Source organism: Oncorhynchus kisutch, unplaced genomic scaffold (genome assembly GCF_002021735.2).
Source record: "Oncorhynchus kisutch isolate 150728-3 unplaced genomic scaffold, Okis_V2 Okis03b-Okis08b_hom, whole genome shotgun sequence".
NCBI classification, from domain to species: Eukaryota; Metazoa; Chordata; class Actinopteri; order Salmoniformes; family Salmonidae; genus Oncorhynchus; species Oncorhynchus kisutch.
In genome coordinates, this window is record NW_022261980.1 from 19,880,442 (window position 1) to 19,900,390 (window position 19,949).

Below are 19,949 nucleotides of genomic sequence, written 5' to 3' on the forward strand. Positions count from 1 at the left end.
TATCAGTCCATATGATAATGACCTCCTCACCCAGCTCAGCACAGACCATGAGGTATCAGTCCATATGATAATGACCTCCTCACCCAGCTCAGCACAGACCATGAGGTAACAGTCCATATGATAATGACCTCCTCACCCAGCTCAGCACAGACCATGAGGTAACAGTCCATATGATAATGACCTCCTCACCCAGCTCAGCACAGACCATGAGGTATCAGTCCATATGATAATGACCTCCTCACCCAGCTCAGCACAGACCATGAGGTATCAGTCCATATGATAATGACCTCTTCACCCAGCTCAGCACAGACCATGAGATAACAGTCCATATGATAATGATGCTTTCTAACCTGCTAAATTACTATGTCCCAGGAAGACCAGCACAAAGCCTGCTGACTGTCCCAATATGGGAACCAGACATATTTCAATGTCCCTGTGTTTATATTCAGGCTATTCCAGTGATCAACAGAGCCCAGGTTGTGGATGATGCTTTTAACCTGGCTAGGTGAGTCCTCTTCCACACAGCATAGACTTCTGTCTATATGCTGTCTGTATGTAAACTACCTGTACATTCCTCTGTCTATATGCTGTCTGTATCTAAACTATCTGTACATTCCTCTGTCTATATGCTGTCTGTATGTAAACTATCTGTACATTCCTCTGTCTATATGCTGTCTGTATGTAAACTATCTGTACATTCCTCTGTCTATATGCTGTCTGTATCTAAACTATCTGTACATTCCTCTGTCTATATGCTGTCTGTATCTAAACTATCTGTACATTCCTCTGTCTATATGCTGTCTGTATCTAAACTATCTGTACATTCCTCTGTCTATATGCTGTCTGTATCTAAACTATCTGTAAAGTCCTCTGTCTATTTTGTGTCTGTTGCTGTCAGTACCATTTCAGCAGGTGTAATTCCTGGTTGATATCATTGTAGTTGATTAATAAAGGTGTTTGTGATGTTTTTCGATCTTGGTCCACGTCAGGGCGAGGATAGTCAGCACTATACTGGCTCTGAGAACCACCCTGTTCCTTCAGAGGGAGAGAGAGTACATGCCCTGGCAAACAGCTGACAGGAACCTGGGCTACTTCTTCCTCATGTTCGACCGCAGCGACGTCTACGGACCCATGCAGGTCAGTGTTATATCTGGGTCCTATATGACACCCTATTCCTTATGCAGTACTTAGACCAGATCACTATATGGCACCCTGTTACTTATGCAGTACTTTGACCAGATCACTATATGGCACCCTGTTACTTATGCAGTACTTTGACCAGATCACTATATGGCACCCTATTCCTTATGCAGTAATTTGACCAGATCACTATATGGCACCCTATTCCTTATGCAGTACTTTGACTAGATCATTATATGGCATCCTATTCCTTATGCAGTACTTAGACCAGATCACTATATGGCACCCTATTCTTTATGTAGTACTTTGACCAGATCACTATATGGCACCCTATTCCTTATGCAGTACTTTGACCAGATCACTATATGGCACCCTATTCATTTTGGCCACTATATGGAATAGAGTTCCATCTGGGACATAGCAGTAGACTACTGAATATTTTTTAATTGCAAAATCTGCTACTAAGATCAACTCTGTTCCATTTTTATTGACACTGAGGAATGCAAATGATAATGTCATCCAATTTCTCTGATATGTTGTGATACAGCGAGTTCTGTCCTTATCTTTCAGGCTTACCACAATGAACAGGGAGTTCTGTTCTTATCTTTCAGGCTTACCTCAATAAACAGCTAGTTATGTTCTTATCTTTCAGGCTTACCTCAATAAACAGCTAGTTCTGTCCTTATCTTTCAGGCTTACCTCAATAAACAGCTAGTTCTGTTCTTATCTTTCAGGTTTGCCTCAATAAACAGGGAGTTCTGTCCTTATCTTTCAGGCTTACCTCAATAAACAGCTAGTTCTGTTCTTATCTTTCAGGTTTGCCTCAATAAACAGGGAGTTCTGTCCTTATCTTTCAGGCTTACCTCAATAAACAGGGAGTTCTGTTCTTATCTTTCAGGCTTACCTCAATAAACAGGGAGTTCTGTTCTTATCTTTCAGGCTTACCTCAATAAACAGGGAGTTCTGTTCTTATCTTTCAGGCTTACCTCAATAAACAGGGAGTTCTGTTCTTATCTTCCAGGCTTACCTCAATAAACAGCTAGTTCTGTTCTTATCTTTCAGGCTTACCTCAATAAACAGCTAGTTCTGTTCTTATCTTTCAGGCTTACCTCAATAAACAGGGAGTGCTGTCCTTATCTTTCAGACTTACCTCAATAAACAGCAAGATATCTTCTTATCTTTCAGGCTTACCTCAATAAACAGCTAGTTCTGTCCTTATCTTTCAGGCTTACCTCAATAAACAGGGAGTTCTGTTCTTATCTTTCAGGCTTACCTCAATAAACAGGGAGTTCTGTTCTTATCTTTCAGGCTTACCTCAATAAACAGCTAGTTCTGTCCTTATCTTTCAGGCTTACCTCAATAAACAGCTAGTTCTGTTCTTATCTTTCAGGCTTACCTCAATAAACAGCTAGTTCTGTTCTTATCTTTCAGGCTTACCTCAATAAACAGCAAGATATCTTCTTATCTTTCAGGCTTACCTCAATAAACCGGGAGTTCTGTTCTTATCTTTCAGGCTTACCTCAATAAACAAGTCACGCCTCTTTTCAACCACTTCAAGACTATCACTGCTGACTGGACCAAGATTCCTGAGAAACACACTGACCAGTAAGAACGTCTACCTTTCACAATGTTGATGGGTACAAAGAGAAAATGTCACGATAGTTAGAAATTATTGTTCTCATCCAGTTATCATGAATGGACTCAATAAGTCAGAAGTTGTGAGGTCAGTATAAATCAAATCAAAATCAAATCAAATGTATTTATATAGCCCTTCGTACATCAGCTGATATCTCAAAGTGCTGTACAGAAACCCAGCCTAAAACCCCAAACAGCAAGCAATGCAGGTGTAGAAGCACGGTGGCTAGGAAAAACTCCATAGAAAGGCCAAAACCTAGGAAGAAACCTAGAGAGGAACCTGGCTATGTGGGGTGGCCAGTCCTCTTCTGGCTGTGCCGGGTGGAGATTATAACAGAACATGGCCAAGATGTTCAAATGTTCATAAATGACCAGCATGGTCGAATAATAATAAGGCAGAACAGTTGAAACTGGAGCAGCAGCACGGTCAGGTGGACTGGGGACAGCAAGGAGTCATCATGTCAGGTAGTCCTGGGGCATGGTCCTAGGGCTCAGGTCCTCCGAGAGAGAGAAAGAAAGAGAGAAAGAGAGAATTAGAGAACGCACACTTAGATTCACACAGGACACCGAATAGGACAGGAGAAGTACTCCAGATATAACAAACTGACCCTAGCCCCCGACACATAAACTACTGCAGCATAAATACTGGAGGCTGAGACAGGAGGGGTCAGGAGACACTGTGGCCCCATCCGAGGACACCCCCGGACAGGGCCAAACAGGAAGGATATAACCCTACCCACTTTGCCAAAGCACAGCCCCCACACCACTAGAGGGATATCTTCAACCACCAACTTACCATCCTGAGACAAGGCTGAGTATAGCCCACAAAGATCTCCGCCACGGCACAACCCAAGGGGGGGGGCGCCAACCCAGACAGGATGACCACATCAGTGAATCAACCCACTCAGGTGACGCACCCCTTCCACGGACGGCATGAGAGAGCCCCAGTAAGCCAGTGACTCAGCCCCTGTAATAGGGTTAGAGGCAGAGAATCCCAGTGGAAAGAGGGGAACCGGCCAGGCAGAGACAGCAAGGGCGGTTCGTTGCTCCAGAGCCTTTCCGTTCACTTTCACACTCCTGGGCCAGACTACACTCAATCATATGACCCACTGAAGAGATGAGTCTTCAGTAAAGGTTGAGACCGAGTTTGCGTCTCTGACATGGGTAGGCAGACCGTTCCATAAAAATGGAGCTCTATAGGAGAAAGCCCTGCCTCCAGCTGTTTGCTTAGAAATTCTAGGGACAATTAGGAGGCCTGCGTCTTGTGACCGTAGCGTACGTGTAGGTATGTACGGCAGGACCAAATCAGAGAGATAGGTAGGAGCAAGCTCATGTAATGCTTTGTAGGTTAGCAGTAAAACCTTGAAATCAGCCCTTGCTTTGACAGGAAGCCAGTGTAGAGAGGCTAGCACTGGAGTAATATGATAAATTTTTTGGGTTCTAGTCAGGATTCTAGCAGTCGTATTTAGCACTAACTGAAGTTTATTTAGTGCTTTATCCGGGTAGCCGGATAAGTAGAGCATTGCAGTAGTCTAACCTAGAAGTGACAAAAGCATGGATTAATTTTTCTGCATCATTTTTGGACAAAGTTTCAGATTTTTGCAATGTTACGTAGATGGAAAAAAGCTGTCATTGAAATGGTCTTGATATGTTCTTCAAAAGAGAGATCAGGGTCCAGAGTAACGCCGATGTCCTTCAGTTTTATTTGAGGCGACTGTACAACCATTAAGATTAATTGTCAGATTCAACAGAAGATCTCTTTGTTTCTTGGAACCTAGAACAAGCATCTCTGTTTTGTCTGAGTTTAAAAGTAGAAAGTTTGCAGCCATCCACTTCCTTATGTCTGAAACACATGCTTCTAGCAAGGGCAATTTTTGGGCTTCACCATGTTTCATTGAAATGTACAGCTGTGTGTCATCCGCATAGCAGTGAAAGTTAACATTATGTTTTCAAATAACATCCCCAAGAGGTAAAATATATAGTGAAAACGATAGTGGTCCTAAAACGGAACCTTGAGGAACACCGAAATTTACAGTTGATTTGTCAGAGGACAAACCATTCACAGAGACAAACTGATATCTTTCCGACAGATAAGATCTAAACCAGGCCAGAACTTGTCCGTGTAGACCAATTTGGGTTTCCAATCTCTCCAAAAGAATGTGGTGATCGATGGTATCAAAAGCAGCACTAAGGTCTAGGAGCACGAGGACAGATGCAGAGCCTCGGTCCGATGCCATTAAAATGTAATTTACCACCTTCACAAGTGCCGTCTCAGTGCTATGATGGGGTCTAAAACCAGACTGAAGCATTTCGTATACATTGTTTGTCTTCAGGAAGGCAGTGAGTTGCTGCGCAACAGCCTTCTATAAAATATTTGAGAGGAATGGAAGATCCGATATAGGCCGATAGTTTATAGTATACCGTTAAGAGTTTCTTCTGTTTCATTTGTATTTTCCTCCCGTCTCCAGGTACAACCAGGTGAATGCCATCTCTATAGCCTGCAGTACAGGAGTAGCAGGCTGTGAGGAGCTGACTACAGGCTGGTTCAAAGACTGGATGAAAACGCCCGAGAACAACACGTACAGAGATCCCTCTCCTCTCCTCTCCTCTCCTCTCCTCTCCTCTCCTCTCCTCTCCTCTCCTCTCCTCTCCTCTCCTCTCCTCTCCTGTCCTCTCCTCTCCTGTCCTCTCCTCTCCTCTCCTCTCCTCTCCTCTCCTCTCCTCTCCTCTCCTCTCCTCTTCCTCTCCTCTCCTATCCTCTCCTATCAAATCAAATCAAATGTATTTATATAGCCCTTCGTACATCAGCTGATATCTCAAAGTGCTGTACAGAAACTCAGTCTAAAACCCCAAACAGCAAGCAATGCAGGTGTAGAAGCACGGTGGCTAGGAAAAACTCCCTAGAAAGGCCAAAACCTAGAAAGAAACCTAGAGAGGAACCAGGCTATGTGGGGTGGCCAGTCCTCTTCTGGCTGTGCCGGGTGGAGATTATAACAGAACATGGCCAATATGTTCAAATGTTCATAAATGACCAGCATGGTCCAATAATAATCACAGGCAGAACAGTTGAAACTGGAGCAGCAGCACAGCCAGGTGGACATGGGACAGCAAGGAGTCATCATGTCAGGTAGTCCTGACGCATGGTCCTAGGGCTCAGGTCCTCCGAGAGAGAGAAAGAAAGAGAGAATTTGAGAAAGCACACTTAAATTCACACAGGACACCGGATAGGACAGGAGAAGTACTCCAGATATAACAAACTGACCCTAGCCCCCCGACACATAAACTACTGCAGCATAAATACTGGAGGCTGAAACAGGAGGGGTCCTCTCCTATCCTATCCTATCCTCCTCCTCCTCAACCCTAGTGTTGAAGGCTGTTATTGATCCCAACCCTAGTGTTGAAGGCTGTTATTGATCCCAACCCTAGTGTTGAAGACTGTTATTGATCCCAACCCTAGTGTTGAAGGCTGTTATTGATCCCAACCCTAGTGTTGAAGGCTGTTATTGATCCCAACCCTAGTGTTGAAGGCTGTTATTGATCCCAACCCTAGTGTTGAAGACTGTTATTGATCCCAACCCTAGTGTTGAAGGCTGTTATTGATCCCAACCCTAGTGTTGAAGACTGTTATTGATCCCAACCCTAGTGTTGAAGACTGTTATTGATCCCAACCCTAGTGTTGAAGGCTGTTATTGATCCCAACCCTAGTGTTGAAGGCTGTTATTGATCCCAACCCTAGTGTTGAAGACTGTTATTGATCCCAACCCTAGTGTTGAAGACTGTTATTGATCCCAACCCTAGTGTTGAAGGCTGTTATTGATCCCAACCCTAGTGTTGAAGGCTGTTATTGATCCCAACCCTAGTGTTGAAGGCTGTTATTGATCCCAACCCTAGTGTTGAAGGCTGTTATTGATCCCAACCCTAGTGTTGAAGACTGTTATTGATCCCAACCCTAGTGTTGAAGGCTGTTATTGATCCCAACCCTAGTGTTGAAGGCTGTTATTGATCCCAACCCTAGTGTTTAAGACTGTTATTGATCTCAACCCTAGTGTTGAAGGCTGTTATTGATCCCAACCCTAGTGTTGAAGGCTGTTATTGATCCCAACCCTGGTGTTGAAGGCTGTTATTGATCCCAAACCTGATGTGATGATCTTGTTTACATTGTCTGGTCCAGGATTCACCCCAACCTGAGGCAGACGGTGTACTGCAGTGCCATCGCAGCAGGAGGGGTGGAGGAGTGGGACTTCGCCTGGAGGATGTACAGAGAGGCTTCCATTGCCTCTGAGGCTGACAAGCTGATGTATTCCCTGGCCTGCACCAGGGTTCCCTGGTTACTGAACAGGTGAGGATGACTTCTGGCCTGCACCAGGGTTCCCTGGTTACTGAACAGGTGAAGAGGACCCAGACTGTGTCCCAAATTGAACCCTATTCCTTATTTACGGCGCACTACTGCTCTATGTTCCCTCTATGAGCCCTCTATGTGCCCTATATGAGCCCTATATGTGCCATAAATGTGCCTTCTATGGGCCCTCTATGGGCCCTCTATGAGCCATCTATGTGCCCTCTATGAGCCCTCTATGAGCCCTCTGTGCCCTCTATGAGCCCTATATGAGCCCTCTATGTGCCCACTATGAGCCCTCTATGAGCCCTCTATGTGCCTTCTATGAGCCCTCTATGTGCCCTCTATGAGCCCTCTATGTGCCCACTATGAGCTCTCTGTGTGCCCTCTATGAGCCCTCTACGTGCCCTCTACGAGTCCTCTATGTGCCCTCTATGTGCCCTCTATGAGTCCTCTATGTGCCCTCTATGAGCCCTCTATGAGCCATCTATGTGGCCTCTATATGTGCCCTCTATGTCCGCTCTATGTGGCCTATATGGGCCCTCTATGGGCCCACTATGAGCCCTCTATGGGCCCTCTATGAGACCTCTATGAGCCCTCTATGAGCCCTCTGTGCCCTCTATGAGCCCTATATGAGCCCTCTATGTGCCCACTATGAGCCCTCTATGAGCCCTCTATGTGCCTTCTATGAGCCCTCTATGTGCCCTCTATGAGCCCTCTATGTGCCCACTATGAGCTCTCTGTGTGCCCTCTATGAGCCCTCTACGTGCCCTCTACGAGTCCTCTATGTGCCCTCTATGTGCCCTCTATGAGTCCTCTATGTGCCCTCTATGAGCCCTCTATGAGCCATCTATGTGGCCTCTATATGTGCCCTCTATGTCCGCTCTATGTGGCCTATATGTGCCCTCTATGGGCCCACTATGAGCCCTCTATGGGCCCTCTATGAGACCTCTATGAGCCCTCTATGAGCCCTCTATGAGCCCTCTATGAGCCCTCTATGTTCCCTCTATGAGCCCTCTATGTGCCCTCTATGAGCCCTCTATGATCCTTCTATGTGCCCTCTATGAGCCCTCTATGAGCCCTATATGTGCCCTCTATGAGCCCTCTATGAGCCCTCTATGAGACCTCTATGAGCCCTCTATGTGCCCTCTATGAGCCCTCTATGTGCCCTCTATGAGCCCTCTATGTGCCTTCTATGAGCCCTCTATGAGCCATCTATGTGGCCTCTATATGTGCCCTCTATGTCCCCTCTATGTGGCCTATATGTGCCCTCTATGGGCCCACTATGAGCCCTCTATGGGCCCTCTATGATCCTTCTATGAGTCCTCTATGTTCCCTCTATGAGCCCTCTATGAGCCCTCTATGGGCCCTCTATGTGCCCTCTATGAGCCCTCTATGTTCCCTCTATGAGCCCTCTATGGGCCCACTATGTGCCCAATGGGTTCTGGTCAAAGTAATGCAGTGTGTTTGAATCAAATAGTATTAGTTGAGCAATGTAGTTGTGCAGGATCATTCAGGATGGATCTGATCTGTGTGTTTGGGTTTCAGGTATCTGAACTACTGTCTGGATCCAGAGAAGATTCGGAAACAGGACGCCACATTCACCATTGTGTACATTGCTGGTAATGTTGTAGGCCAGTCTTTGGCTTGGGACTTTGTCAGAACCAACTGGAACCACTTATTTAATGAGTGAGTAGGATCTAACATATCTATAATGCATCTGTCTGATGTGAACAACTGCAGTTATTCATTCTAATGTTTACATCCCAAATGGCACCCTAATCCCTATATAGTGCACTACCACTGGTCAAATTTAGTGGCACCCTAATCCCTATATAGTACACTACCTCTGGGCAAGGGTAGTGGCACCCTAATCACTATATAGTACACTACCTCCTTTCATATAAGGTCATGTTGTAGGCCAGTCTTTGGCTTGGGACTTTGTCAGAGCCAACTGGCTTGGGATTTTATCAATTACGTTTTAATGTGTTGAATATTGACCGTATTTATGTCTCCTCATCTTGTAGTTATGGAGGGGGATCGTTGTCCTTCGCACGGCTCATTGATGGAATCACCAGGCGCTTCTCCTCAGAGTTTGAACTGAAACAGGTACAACCCATTCAGAGCTTCTGTGTCTCTGTGTGACTGTGATCCAACCACAGACGTCCAGTTGACTTCCTGGTTGGTGATGCCACGCTGCTATAATTAACATAATAAGAGTGTTACCTCCTGACGTGTTAACAGGTATAATGAGAGAAAAAAAAGCTGGTTAACGAAAATAAAAATACCAGCACACTGGTGGTCCAGATGCTTCCAAACATTTAATGGATCTATTAAACAACGTTTCAGTAAAATATACCTTTATCCGGGTGGATACGGTCATCATCTAGGAAACAGAAACTCTCAGGCAAACATGGGCCAAATGTCCCTTCCCCTTCAACATTAATACTGTCTTAATAACCTGTCAATTATCTGGTCTTATATATTAATACTGTCTTAATAACCTGTCAATTATCTGGTCTTATATATTAATACTGTCTTAATAACCTGTCAATTATCTGGTCTTATATATTAATACTGTCTTAATAACCTGTCAATTATCTGGTCCTATAGGTTAATACTGTCTTAATAGCCTGTCCATTCTCTGGTCCTATAGGTTAATACTCTCATAATAGCCTGTCCATTCTCTGGTCCTATAGATTAATACTGTCTTAATAACCTGTCCATTATCTGGTCCTATAGGTTAATACTGTCTTAATAGCCTGTCCATTCTCTGGTCCTATAGGTTAATACTGTCATAATAGCCTGTCCATTCTCTGGTCCTATAGATTAATACTCTCTTAGTAGCCTGTCCATTATCTGGCCCAATAGGTTAATACTGTCTTAATAGCCTGTCCATTATCTGGTCCTATAGGTTAATACTGTCATAATAGCCTGTCCATTCTCTGGTCCTATAGGTTAATACTGTGTTAATAGCCTGTCCATTCTCTGGTGCTATAGATTAATACTGTCTTAATAACCTGTCCATTCTCTGGTCCTATAGATTAATACTGTCTTAATAGCCTGTCCATTTTCTGGTCCTATAGATTAATACTGTCTTAATAGCCTGTCCATTCTCTGGTCCAATAGGTTAATACTGTCTTAATAACCTGTCCATTCTCTGGTCCTATAGATTAATACTGTCTTAATAACCTGTCCATTCTCTGGTCCTATAGGTTAATACTGTCTTAATAACCTGTCCATTCTCTGGTCCTATAGGCTAATACTGTGTTAATAATCTGTCCATTCTCTGTTGCTATAGGTTAATACTGTGTTAATAACCTGTCCATTTTCTGGTCCTATAGGTTAATACTGTCATAACAGCCTGTCCATTCTCTGGTCCTACAGGTTAATACTGTGCTAATAGCCGGTCCATTCTCTGGTCCTATAGATTAATACTGTGTTAATAGCCTGTCCATTCTCTGGTCCTATAGTTGCAGCTGTTCATTGACGAGAATGCAGAGCAGGGTTTTGGTTCAGCCACACTAGCAGTGGACCAGGCCCTGGAGAGAACCAAAGCCAACATGAAGTGGGTTGCAGAGAACAAGGCAGACATCTACAAATGGTTCACTGATAATTCAGCATAAACTTATTATGTATTTCTGTTTGGAGTTTCAATTAATTTGTGGAGAATGCAAAGCATTTAGTGTTTCATCATGTGGAATTCATGATTTTTCTGAAATATTTGCAGAGAATTTTTACCCAGAACCAATAAAGTTTACATTGTAAAAATATATAGAATATATTGTTTTGTGTAAAAAAAAGTAGATAGTAGAGTTTGACTCAGGAGCGTGTTAAGTCAGACAGGTTCAGCTTTATAATCAGTCTTTAAAGAGGAACTATACAAGACAGGAAGAGGGGAGGAGAGGAGAGAGGAAAGGAGAAGAGCTCTCCTCTCCTCTCCTTCAGTTTACTACCTTCCTCATCAGTCAGGGACCAACACCTCTCCTCTCCTCTCCTCTCCTCTCCTCTCCTCTCCTCTCCTCTCCTCTCCTCTCCTCTCCTCTCCTCTCCTCTCCTCTCCTCTCCTCTCCTCTCCTCTCCTCTCCTCTCCTCTCCTCTCCTCTCCTCTCCTCTCCTCTCCTCTCCTCTCCTCTCCTCTCCTCTCCTCTCCTCTCCTCTCCTCTCCTTCAGTTTACTTCATGCCTCTGAAGCTGACAGTATCTCCCTTCATTAGTGGTCTATATCCTCTCTGTCATCATCCCTCTGAAGCGGACATTTGACTAAATAGCATGAGTTGGGCCCAGAATGTCCCAGAATGCCCTGTGTTATAGAGACTGCACTGAGCCAGTGAGCCGTGCCCCTCCCATTGCGTGTCAACGGTCAGGGGGAATCTGTTGTCTGTAATCCCAACATGGAAGCTAGCAGCTAGAGGACGAGCCCAGATGATGAAGGGCAGAGAGACACAGCCAGGACTACTACACTACAACTCCACCGCAGCTCAGATCACATTCCCCACATTCACCTTGCTGATGGCCTAGTTTCTATAGCCTTTGATTGTGACGGTTGAACTGCATCGTTTACACAACAACCTACTGCTAAAGATCACTGACAACTACATGTTTTCTCCACACTAGATTGTTATTTCTCTACATTGGGTCTGCAGTGGTCCACACAGAGTAACCCGTCAGTCACGCTGGGGCCAGTGTTCATGGTGGAATGTGATTGGTTGGGTGGATGGCTTGACGGCTGGGTGGGGAATGTGGAGGTGGAGCTAAGGCATGTAGGGGGAGGGTAAATGGAGAGTGGACACTGTGTTGCTCTAAATTTAGCCAATGGCTCGGCTGGGGTGGAGCTAATCCTCTTTGGCCTGAATTAGGATTACCAGGCAGCTTTACCAGAATGGTGCCTCTATGAAATCAAATTAAACTGTACTTGTAAGCGGTAATAACATGGCTATATGCACAGGAAGTACCAGTACTGAGTCAATGTGGAGGGGTACCAGGTAATAACATGGCTATATACAGGGAGTACATGGTAATAACATGGTTACATACAGGAAGTACCAGGTAATAACATGGCTATATACAGGGAGTACAAGGTAATAACATGGCTATATACAGGGAGTACCAGGTAATAACATGGCTATATACAGGGAGTACCAGGTAATAACATGGCTATTTACAGGGAGTACAAGGTAATAACATGGTTATATACAGGAAGTACCAGGTAATAACATGGCTATATACAGGGAGGTAATAACATGGCTATATACAGGGAGTACTAGGTAATAACATGGCTATATACAGGGAGTACCAGGTAATAACATGGCTATATACAGGAAGTACCAGGTAATAACATGGCTATATACAGGGAGTACAAGGTAATAACATGGCTATATACAGGGAGTACCAGGTTATAACATGGCTATATACAGGGAGGTAATAACATGGTTATATACAGGAAGCACCAGGTAATAACATGGCTATATACAGGGAGTACCAGGTAATAACATGGTTATATACAGGGAGTACCAGGTAATAACATGGCTATATACAGGGAGTACAAGGTAATAACATGGTTATATACAGGGTGGTAATAACATGGTTATATACAGGGAGGTAATAACATGACTATATACAGGGAGTACCAGGTAATAACATGGCTATATACAGGGAGGTAATAACATGACTATATACAGGGAGTACCAGGTAATAACATGGCTATATACAGGGAGTACCAGGTAATAACATGGTTATATACAGGGAGGTAATAACATGGCTATATACAGGGAGTACCAGGTAATAACATGGCTATATACAGGGAGTACCAGGTAATAACATGGTTATATACAGGGAGTACCAGGTAATAACATGACTATATACAGGGAGTACCAGGTAATAACATGGCTATATACAGGGAGTACCAGGTAATAACATGGTTATATACAGGGAGGTAATAACATGGCTATATACAGGGAGTACCAGGTAATAACATGGCTATATACAGGGAGTACCAGGTAATAACATGGCTATATACAGGAAGTACCAGGCAATAACATGGCTATATACAGGGAGGTAATAACATGGCTATATACAGGGAGTACCAGGTAATAACATGGTTATATACAGGGTGGTAATAACATGGCTATATACAGGGAGTACTAGGTAATAACATGGGTATATACAGGGAGTACCAGCTAATAACATGGTTATATACAGGGAGGTAATAACATGGCTATATACAGGGAGGTAATAACATGGCTATATACAGGAAGTACCAGGTAATAACATGGTTATATACAGGGAGTACCAGGTAATAACATGGCTATATACAGGGGGTACCAGGTAATAACATGACTATATACAGGGAGTACCAGGTAATAACATGGCTATATACAGGGAGGTAATAACATGGCTATATACAGGGAGTACTAGGTAATAACATGGTTATATACAGGGAGGTAATAACATGGCTATATACAGGGATTACCTGGTAATAACATGGTTATATACAGGGAGGTAATAACATGGTTATATACAGGGAGTACCAGGTAATAACATGGTTATATACAGGGAGTACCAGGTAATAACATGGCTATATACAGGGAGTACCAGGTAATAACATGGCTATATACAGGGAGTACCAGGTAATAACATGGTTATATACAGGGAGGTAATAACATGGTTATATACAGGGAGTACCAGGTAATAACATGGTTATATACAGGGAGTACCAGGTAATAACACGACTATATACAGTGAGTACCAGGTAATAACGTGGTTATATACAGGGAGTACCAGGTAATAACATGGGTGTATACAGTGAGTATAGCCATTAATGGCTGTGTGTAGAGTAATTTTGAGGGGACAGCAAATTTACACTGTTATACAAGCTGTATATCACCACTTTACATTGTAGCAAAATGTCATTTCTTAGGTGTTGTCACATGAAAAGATAAACTCAAATATTTACAAAAATGTGAGGGGTGTACTCACTTTTGTGATACACTGTATCTACCTCCATCACTCCAGTATCCCCTTCCCCCTATACATATCTACCTCCATCACTCCAGTATCCCTGTCTCCTTACCCCTATACATATCTACCTCCATCACTCCAGTATCCCTGTCTCCTTCCCCCTATACATATCTACCTCCATCACTCCAGTATCCCTGTCTCCTTACCCCTATACATATCTACCTCCATCACTCCAATATCCCTGTCTCCTTCCCTCTATACATATCTACCTCCATCACTCCAGTATCCCTGTCTCCTTCCCCCTATACATATCTACCTCCATCACTCCAGTATCCCTGTCTCCTTACCCCTATACATATCTACCTCCATCACTCCAGTATCCCTGTCTCCTTCCCCCTATACATATCTACCTCCATCACTCCAGTATCCCTGTCTCCTTACCCCTATACATATCTACCTCCATCACTCCAGTATCCCTGTCTCCTTCCCCCTATACATATCTACCTCCATCACTCCAGTATCCCTGTCCCCTTCCCCCTATACATATCTACCTCCATCCCTCCAGTGTCCCTGTCCCCTTACCCCTATACATATCTACCTCCATCACTCCAGTATCCCTGTCCCCTTCCCCCTATACATATCTACCTCCATCACTCCAGTATCCCCTTCCCTCTATACATATCTACCTCCATCACTCCAGTATCCCTGTCTCCTTACCCCTATACATATCTACCTCCATCACTCCAGTATCCCTGTCTCCTTCCCCCTATACATATCTACCTCCATCACTCCAGTATCCCTGTCCCCTTCCCTCTATACATATCTACCTCCATCACTCCAGTATCCCTGTCCCCTTCCCCCTATACATATCTACCTCCATCACTCCAGTATCCCTGTCTCCTTCCCCCTATACATATCTACCTCCATCACTCCAGTATCCCTGTCCCCTTCCCCCTATATATATCTACCTCCATCACTCCAGTATCCCTGTCTCCTTCCCCCTATACATATCTACCTCCATAACTCCAGTATCCCTGTCTCCTTCCCCCTATACATATCTACCTCCATCACTCCAGTATCCCTGTCTCCTTACCCCAATACATATCTACCTCCATCACTCCAGTATCCCTGTCTCCTTCCCCCTATACATATCTACCTCCATAACTCCAGTATCCCATGGAGATTTTACAGACTGGGTCAGGGAGAGGTTGAACATGTCAGTGCTACGGGGTGGTAGTCATTTAGACATGTTACCTTGGTGGTCATAGAGACAGGGACTATGGTGTTCTGCTTGAAACATGGAGATTTTACAGACTGGGTCAGGGAGAGGTTGAACATGTCAGTGAAGACATCTACTCGGTGTAAAGATGTCCCATAGGGGGACATACCAAGTCCCAATGCTGAAGGGGTGCTGGGATGGGGACTGACAGGATGGAAGGGGTAGTAAACTCGCTGTAGCCCCTGTTGCATTGAGCTGTTGTGATCTGTATTTGAGGAACTCTGGGGCCTGGTTCTTGAGCCTACAGAGAGAGAGAGGTGAACACTTTTGTACCTGTTAGTCTGACTCATTGATCCTGAGAGTCTGGCCATCAGTCCGATACGTTGATAAAACGCTGATATGCGATCCTCCTAGACCACCTATAGAGCCCACCCCTCCGTCTGGCTACCCACCCACTCATACTGTAGCTATATATCCTGGCCGGACTGTACCATGTTGTTAAGCAGGGGGAGGGTGGAGGCCTGTGTGGGGAGGAGCCTGTAGCTGTATAATCTGGCTGGACTGTACCAAGTTGTTAAGCACGGGGAGGGTGGAGGCCTGTGTGGGGAGGAGCCTGTAGCTGTATAACCTGGCTGGACTGTACCAAGTTGTTAGACAGGGGGAGGGTGGAGGCCTGTGTGGGGAGGGATGGGGTGTGTGTGGGGGGTCATGACGTTGGAGACTAATCCCCTGGTCTGTAAAACTGCCGGCTGATAGATAAACTGATATGTTGAATCTGCCTTTACAACTCTCTTTCCCTGGATATTGGATCTCAATTCTGTATAATTTTTTTATTGACTTTAATGCCAAGGGAATGCCAAGTCTGGTAAGAAAATATTTGGTTGATTTTTTGTGGGGGGGGGGGATAATTTATTGTAATGTGTTGTCCATTTCACCTCTGAAAGTCAAATGAAATGACATCCCATTTTACATGTTGAGTTGTTTTGCAGTGAAGAGGACAGGTACTGCTGGAACAACATCACTGATCGTTAAAACTAAAGAGTCTGTTTATGACCCTTTTGTTCTCCTTGCAGTGAAGAGGACAGGTACTGCTGGAATAACATCACTGATCGTTAAAACTAAAGAGTCCATTTATTACCTTTTTGTTCTCCTTGCAGTGCTGTGTCTGTCGAGCTGTAAACTCAGTCTAGTCTCAGTCTAGGAGGAGAAATAAGGTCTTCTTCATATATCTAAGAAAGAAAAACACTTAGGGAAGTGTGATATTTTAATGGTATAAAGTGATATTCTTTCCAATAGGAAAGGTAATACTGCATTACACTCCGTGGCCACATCAGGATGGGACGTCCCGTTCTGATATAACAGTTGGATATGAGCTTGATGAACTGTACATACCTCGCTGATTTCCATGGTCATTTACAGCAAAATAAAACAGAAACTATGATGTCACAGCCATTCCAAAAGAGTCATCTGTCATTTGCATATTATCTCCTTAAAGAAAAATAATGACTTAGTTGAGGAGGTGCAAAGGGGACGTAGTGGATGATCTAACTGACAATGTTTTGTGTCCAGTATGAACTACAGTACAGGGAAGTAGAAGGATTCCCCTTTGACCTCTCCATGTCCAGTATGAACTACGGTACAGGGAAGTAGAAGGATTCCCCTTTGACCTCTCCGTGTCCAGTATGAACTACAGTACAGGGAAGTAGAAGGATTCCCCTTTGACCTCTCCATGTCCAGTATGAACTACGGTACAGGGAAGTAGAAGGATTCCCCTTTGACCTCTCCGTGTCCAGTATGAACTACAGTACAGGGAAGTAGAAGGATTCACCTTTGACCTCTCCGTGTCCAGTATGAACTACAATACAGGGAAGTAGAAGGATTCCCATTTGACCTCTCCGTGTCCAGTATGAACTAAAGTACAGGGAAGTAGAAGGATTCACCTTTGACCTCTCCGTGTCCAGTATGAACTACAGTACAGGGAAGTAGAAGGATTCCCCTTTGACCTCTCCACACCATCAGGGACTTGTTGAGCTCAGCGTGAACTTCCTGTTTCAGTAGGACACTTCCTCCATTACTGCCAAACATGTCCACATTCTACCTGAACATTTAGAACTGCCACAGACAAACATGCCCTTCATACTGGCTCTGTGCCCTCAACTAACTGTCTCCTTCTGATGACATCACTACCCACTCCATGTGTGTTTTCAGCCATGCCACACTACATTACGTCTCATCATTATCGATACCAGGTCCATTTATGAGAGGTTGGGTAGTTCTCAGAGGGTTGGTTTTCAAATGGGAGTTGCCTTTTAAACATTGTAGGGTAACCTTGCAGAGTGACATGGCATTGAAGACAGACTCTAACGTTGTAGGGTAACCTTGCAGAGTGACATGGCATTGAAGACAGACTCTAACGTTGTAGGGTAACCTTACAGAGTGACATGGCATTGAAGACAGACTCTAACATTGTAGGGTAACCTTGCAGAGTGACATGGCATTGAAGACAGACTCTAACGTTGTTATGTACAGGTAGCTTCCAGCTGGACCTGCCATGCTATCAGACAGGACACTGAAGGTGAAAACTAGAAGCTGACAGAAACTAACCATTCACCTTCACACGGACATGCTTTAACTCTTGACGTACGTTTCCTGTTATTTGATGAAACAGAAAAGCAACAGGAAGTCCTCTGTCTAGGAATGTAACTGTTGCTCCTCTCCATTTGAATGTGAGCATCTAATCCCTGTAATGGAACACTGTGACAGGGAATCTGGGAACTGAATATTTCATTTCCTTGTAAAAACATGTGAACCTATCAACACTTGCGTGATTTGAGAAGACAGAAGCAGGATAATTCAACATTCTGCAACACCCATCCTCGAACTGATAGACACACTAGCAGAGAAGCGGTGGATACAGGGAACAGGGGAAGTCTAGAGGTGGATACAGGGAACAGGGGAAGTCTAGAGGTGGATACAGGGAACAGGGGAAGTCTAGAGGTGGATACAGGGAACAGGGGAAGTCTAGAGGTGGATACAGGGCCAGGGGATACAGGGGAAGTCTAGAGGTGGACACAGGACACAGGGGAAGTCTAGAGGTGGACACAGGGGAAGTCTAGAGGTGGAAACAGGACACAGGGGAAGTCTAAAGGTGGACACAGGGAACAGGGGAAGTCTAGAGGTGGATACAGGGAACAGGGGAAGTCTAGAGGTGGACACAGGACACAGGGGAAGTCTAGAGGTGGAAACAGGACACAGGGGAAGTCTAGAGGTGGAAACAGGACAAAGGGGAAGTCTAGAGGTGGACACAGGGGAAGTCTAGAGGTGGATACAGGGAAAGGGGAAGTCTAGAGGTGGATACAGGGAACAGGGGAAGTCTAGAGGTGGAAACAGGGAACAGGGGAAGTCTAGAGAGGGACACAGGGGAAGTCTAGAGGTGGAAAAAGGACACAGGGGAAGTCTAGAGGTGGACACAGGGGAAGTCTAGAGGTGGAAACAGGACACAGGGGAAGTCTAGAGGTGGATACAGGACACAGGGGAAGTCTAGAGGTGGACACAGGGAACAGGAGAAGTCTAGAGGTGGATACAGGGAACAGGGGAAGTCTAGAGGTGGACACAGGACACAGGGGAAGTCTAGAGGTGGACACAGGGGAAGTCTAGAGGTGGACACAGGGGAAGCCTAGAGGTGGACACAGGGACCAGGGGAAGTCGAGAGGTGGACACAGGGAACAGGGGAAGTCTAGAGGTGGATACAGGGACCAGGGGAAGCCTAGAGGTGGACACAGGACGCAGGGGAAGTCTAGAGGTGGAAACAGGACACAGCGGAAGTCTAGAGGTGGAAACAGGACACAGGGGAAGTCTAGAGGTGGACACAGGGGAAGTCTAGAGGTGGATACAGGGAAAAGGGGAAGTCTAGAGGTGGATACAGGGAACAGGGGAAGTCTAGAGGTGGACACAGGGACCAGGGGAAGTCTAGAGGTGGACACAGGACACAGGGGAAGTCTAGAGGTGGACACAGGGGAAGTCTAGAGGTGGACACAGGGGAAGTCTAGAGGTGGATACAGGGAAAAGGGGAAGTCTAGAGGTGGATACAGGGAACAGGGGAGGTCTAGAGGTGGATACATCGCACAGGGGAAGTCTAGAGGTGGATACACGGAACAGGGGAAGTCTAGAGGTGTACACAGGGAACAGGGGAAGTCTAGAGGTGGAAACAGGGAACAGGGGAAGTCTAGAGGTGGACACAGGGGAAGTCTAGAGGTGGAAAAAGGACACATGGGAAGTCTAGAGGTGGACACAGGGGAAGTCTAGAGGTGGAAACAGGACACAGGGGAAGTCTAGAGGTGGATACAGGACACAGGGGAAGTCTAGAGGTGGATACAGGGAACAGGGGAAGTCTAGAGGTGGACACAGGACACAGGGGAAGTCTAGAGGTGGACACAGGGGAAGTCTAGAGGTGGACACAGGGGAAGCCTAGAGGTGGACACAGGGACCAGGGGAAGTCTAGAGGTGGACACAGGGAACAGGGGAAGTCTAGAGGTGGATACAGGGACCAGGGGAAGTCTGAGGTGGACACAGGACACAGGGGAAGTCTAGAGGTGGAAACAGGACACAGGGGAAGTCTAGAGGTGGAAACAGGACACAGGGGAAGTCTAGAGGTGGACAC

The 19,949-nt window shown here is 45.2% G+C and overlaps 2 protein-coding genes across 2 annotated transcripts in view; both read left to right on the top strand.

Moving 5' to 3' along the window:
* Window positions 1–10,884, top strand: part of LOC109883527 (aminopeptidase N) — a 41,828-nt gene extending 30,944 nt beyond the window's left edge. Inside the window, exons 13-20 of the mRNA XM_031812975.1 lie at window positions 450–505; window positions 990–1,137; window positions 2,654–2,745; window positions 5,244–5,354; window positions 6,947–7,114; window positions 8,660–8,800; window positions 9,139–9,220; window positions 10,585–10,884. Coding sequence (XP_031668835.1) covers window positions 450–505; window positions 990–1,137; window positions 2,654–2,745; window positions 5,244–5,354; window positions 6,947–7,114; window positions 8,660–8,800; window positions 9,139–9,220; window positions 10,585–10,737 — 951 coding nt within the window. The 3' untranslated portion in view covers window positions 10,738–10,884. The remainder of the gene's footprint in view (window positions 1–449; window positions 506–989; window positions 1,138–2,653; window positions 2,746–5,243; window positions 5,355–6,946; window positions 7,115–8,659; window positions 8,801–9,138; window positions 9,221–10,584) is intronic.
* Window positions 10,885–16,004: 5,120 nt separating this feature from the next.
* LOC109886518 (synaptic vesicle glycoprotein 2B-like) overlaps window positions 16,005–19,949 on the top strand; it is a 75,207-nt gene continuing 71,262 nt past the window's right edge. Inside the window, exon 1 of the mRNA XM_031812356.1 lies at window positions 16,005–16,154. The gene's annotated coding sequence lies outside the window, so the exon portion shown is untranslated. The remainder of the gene's footprint in view (window positions 16,155–19,949) is intronic.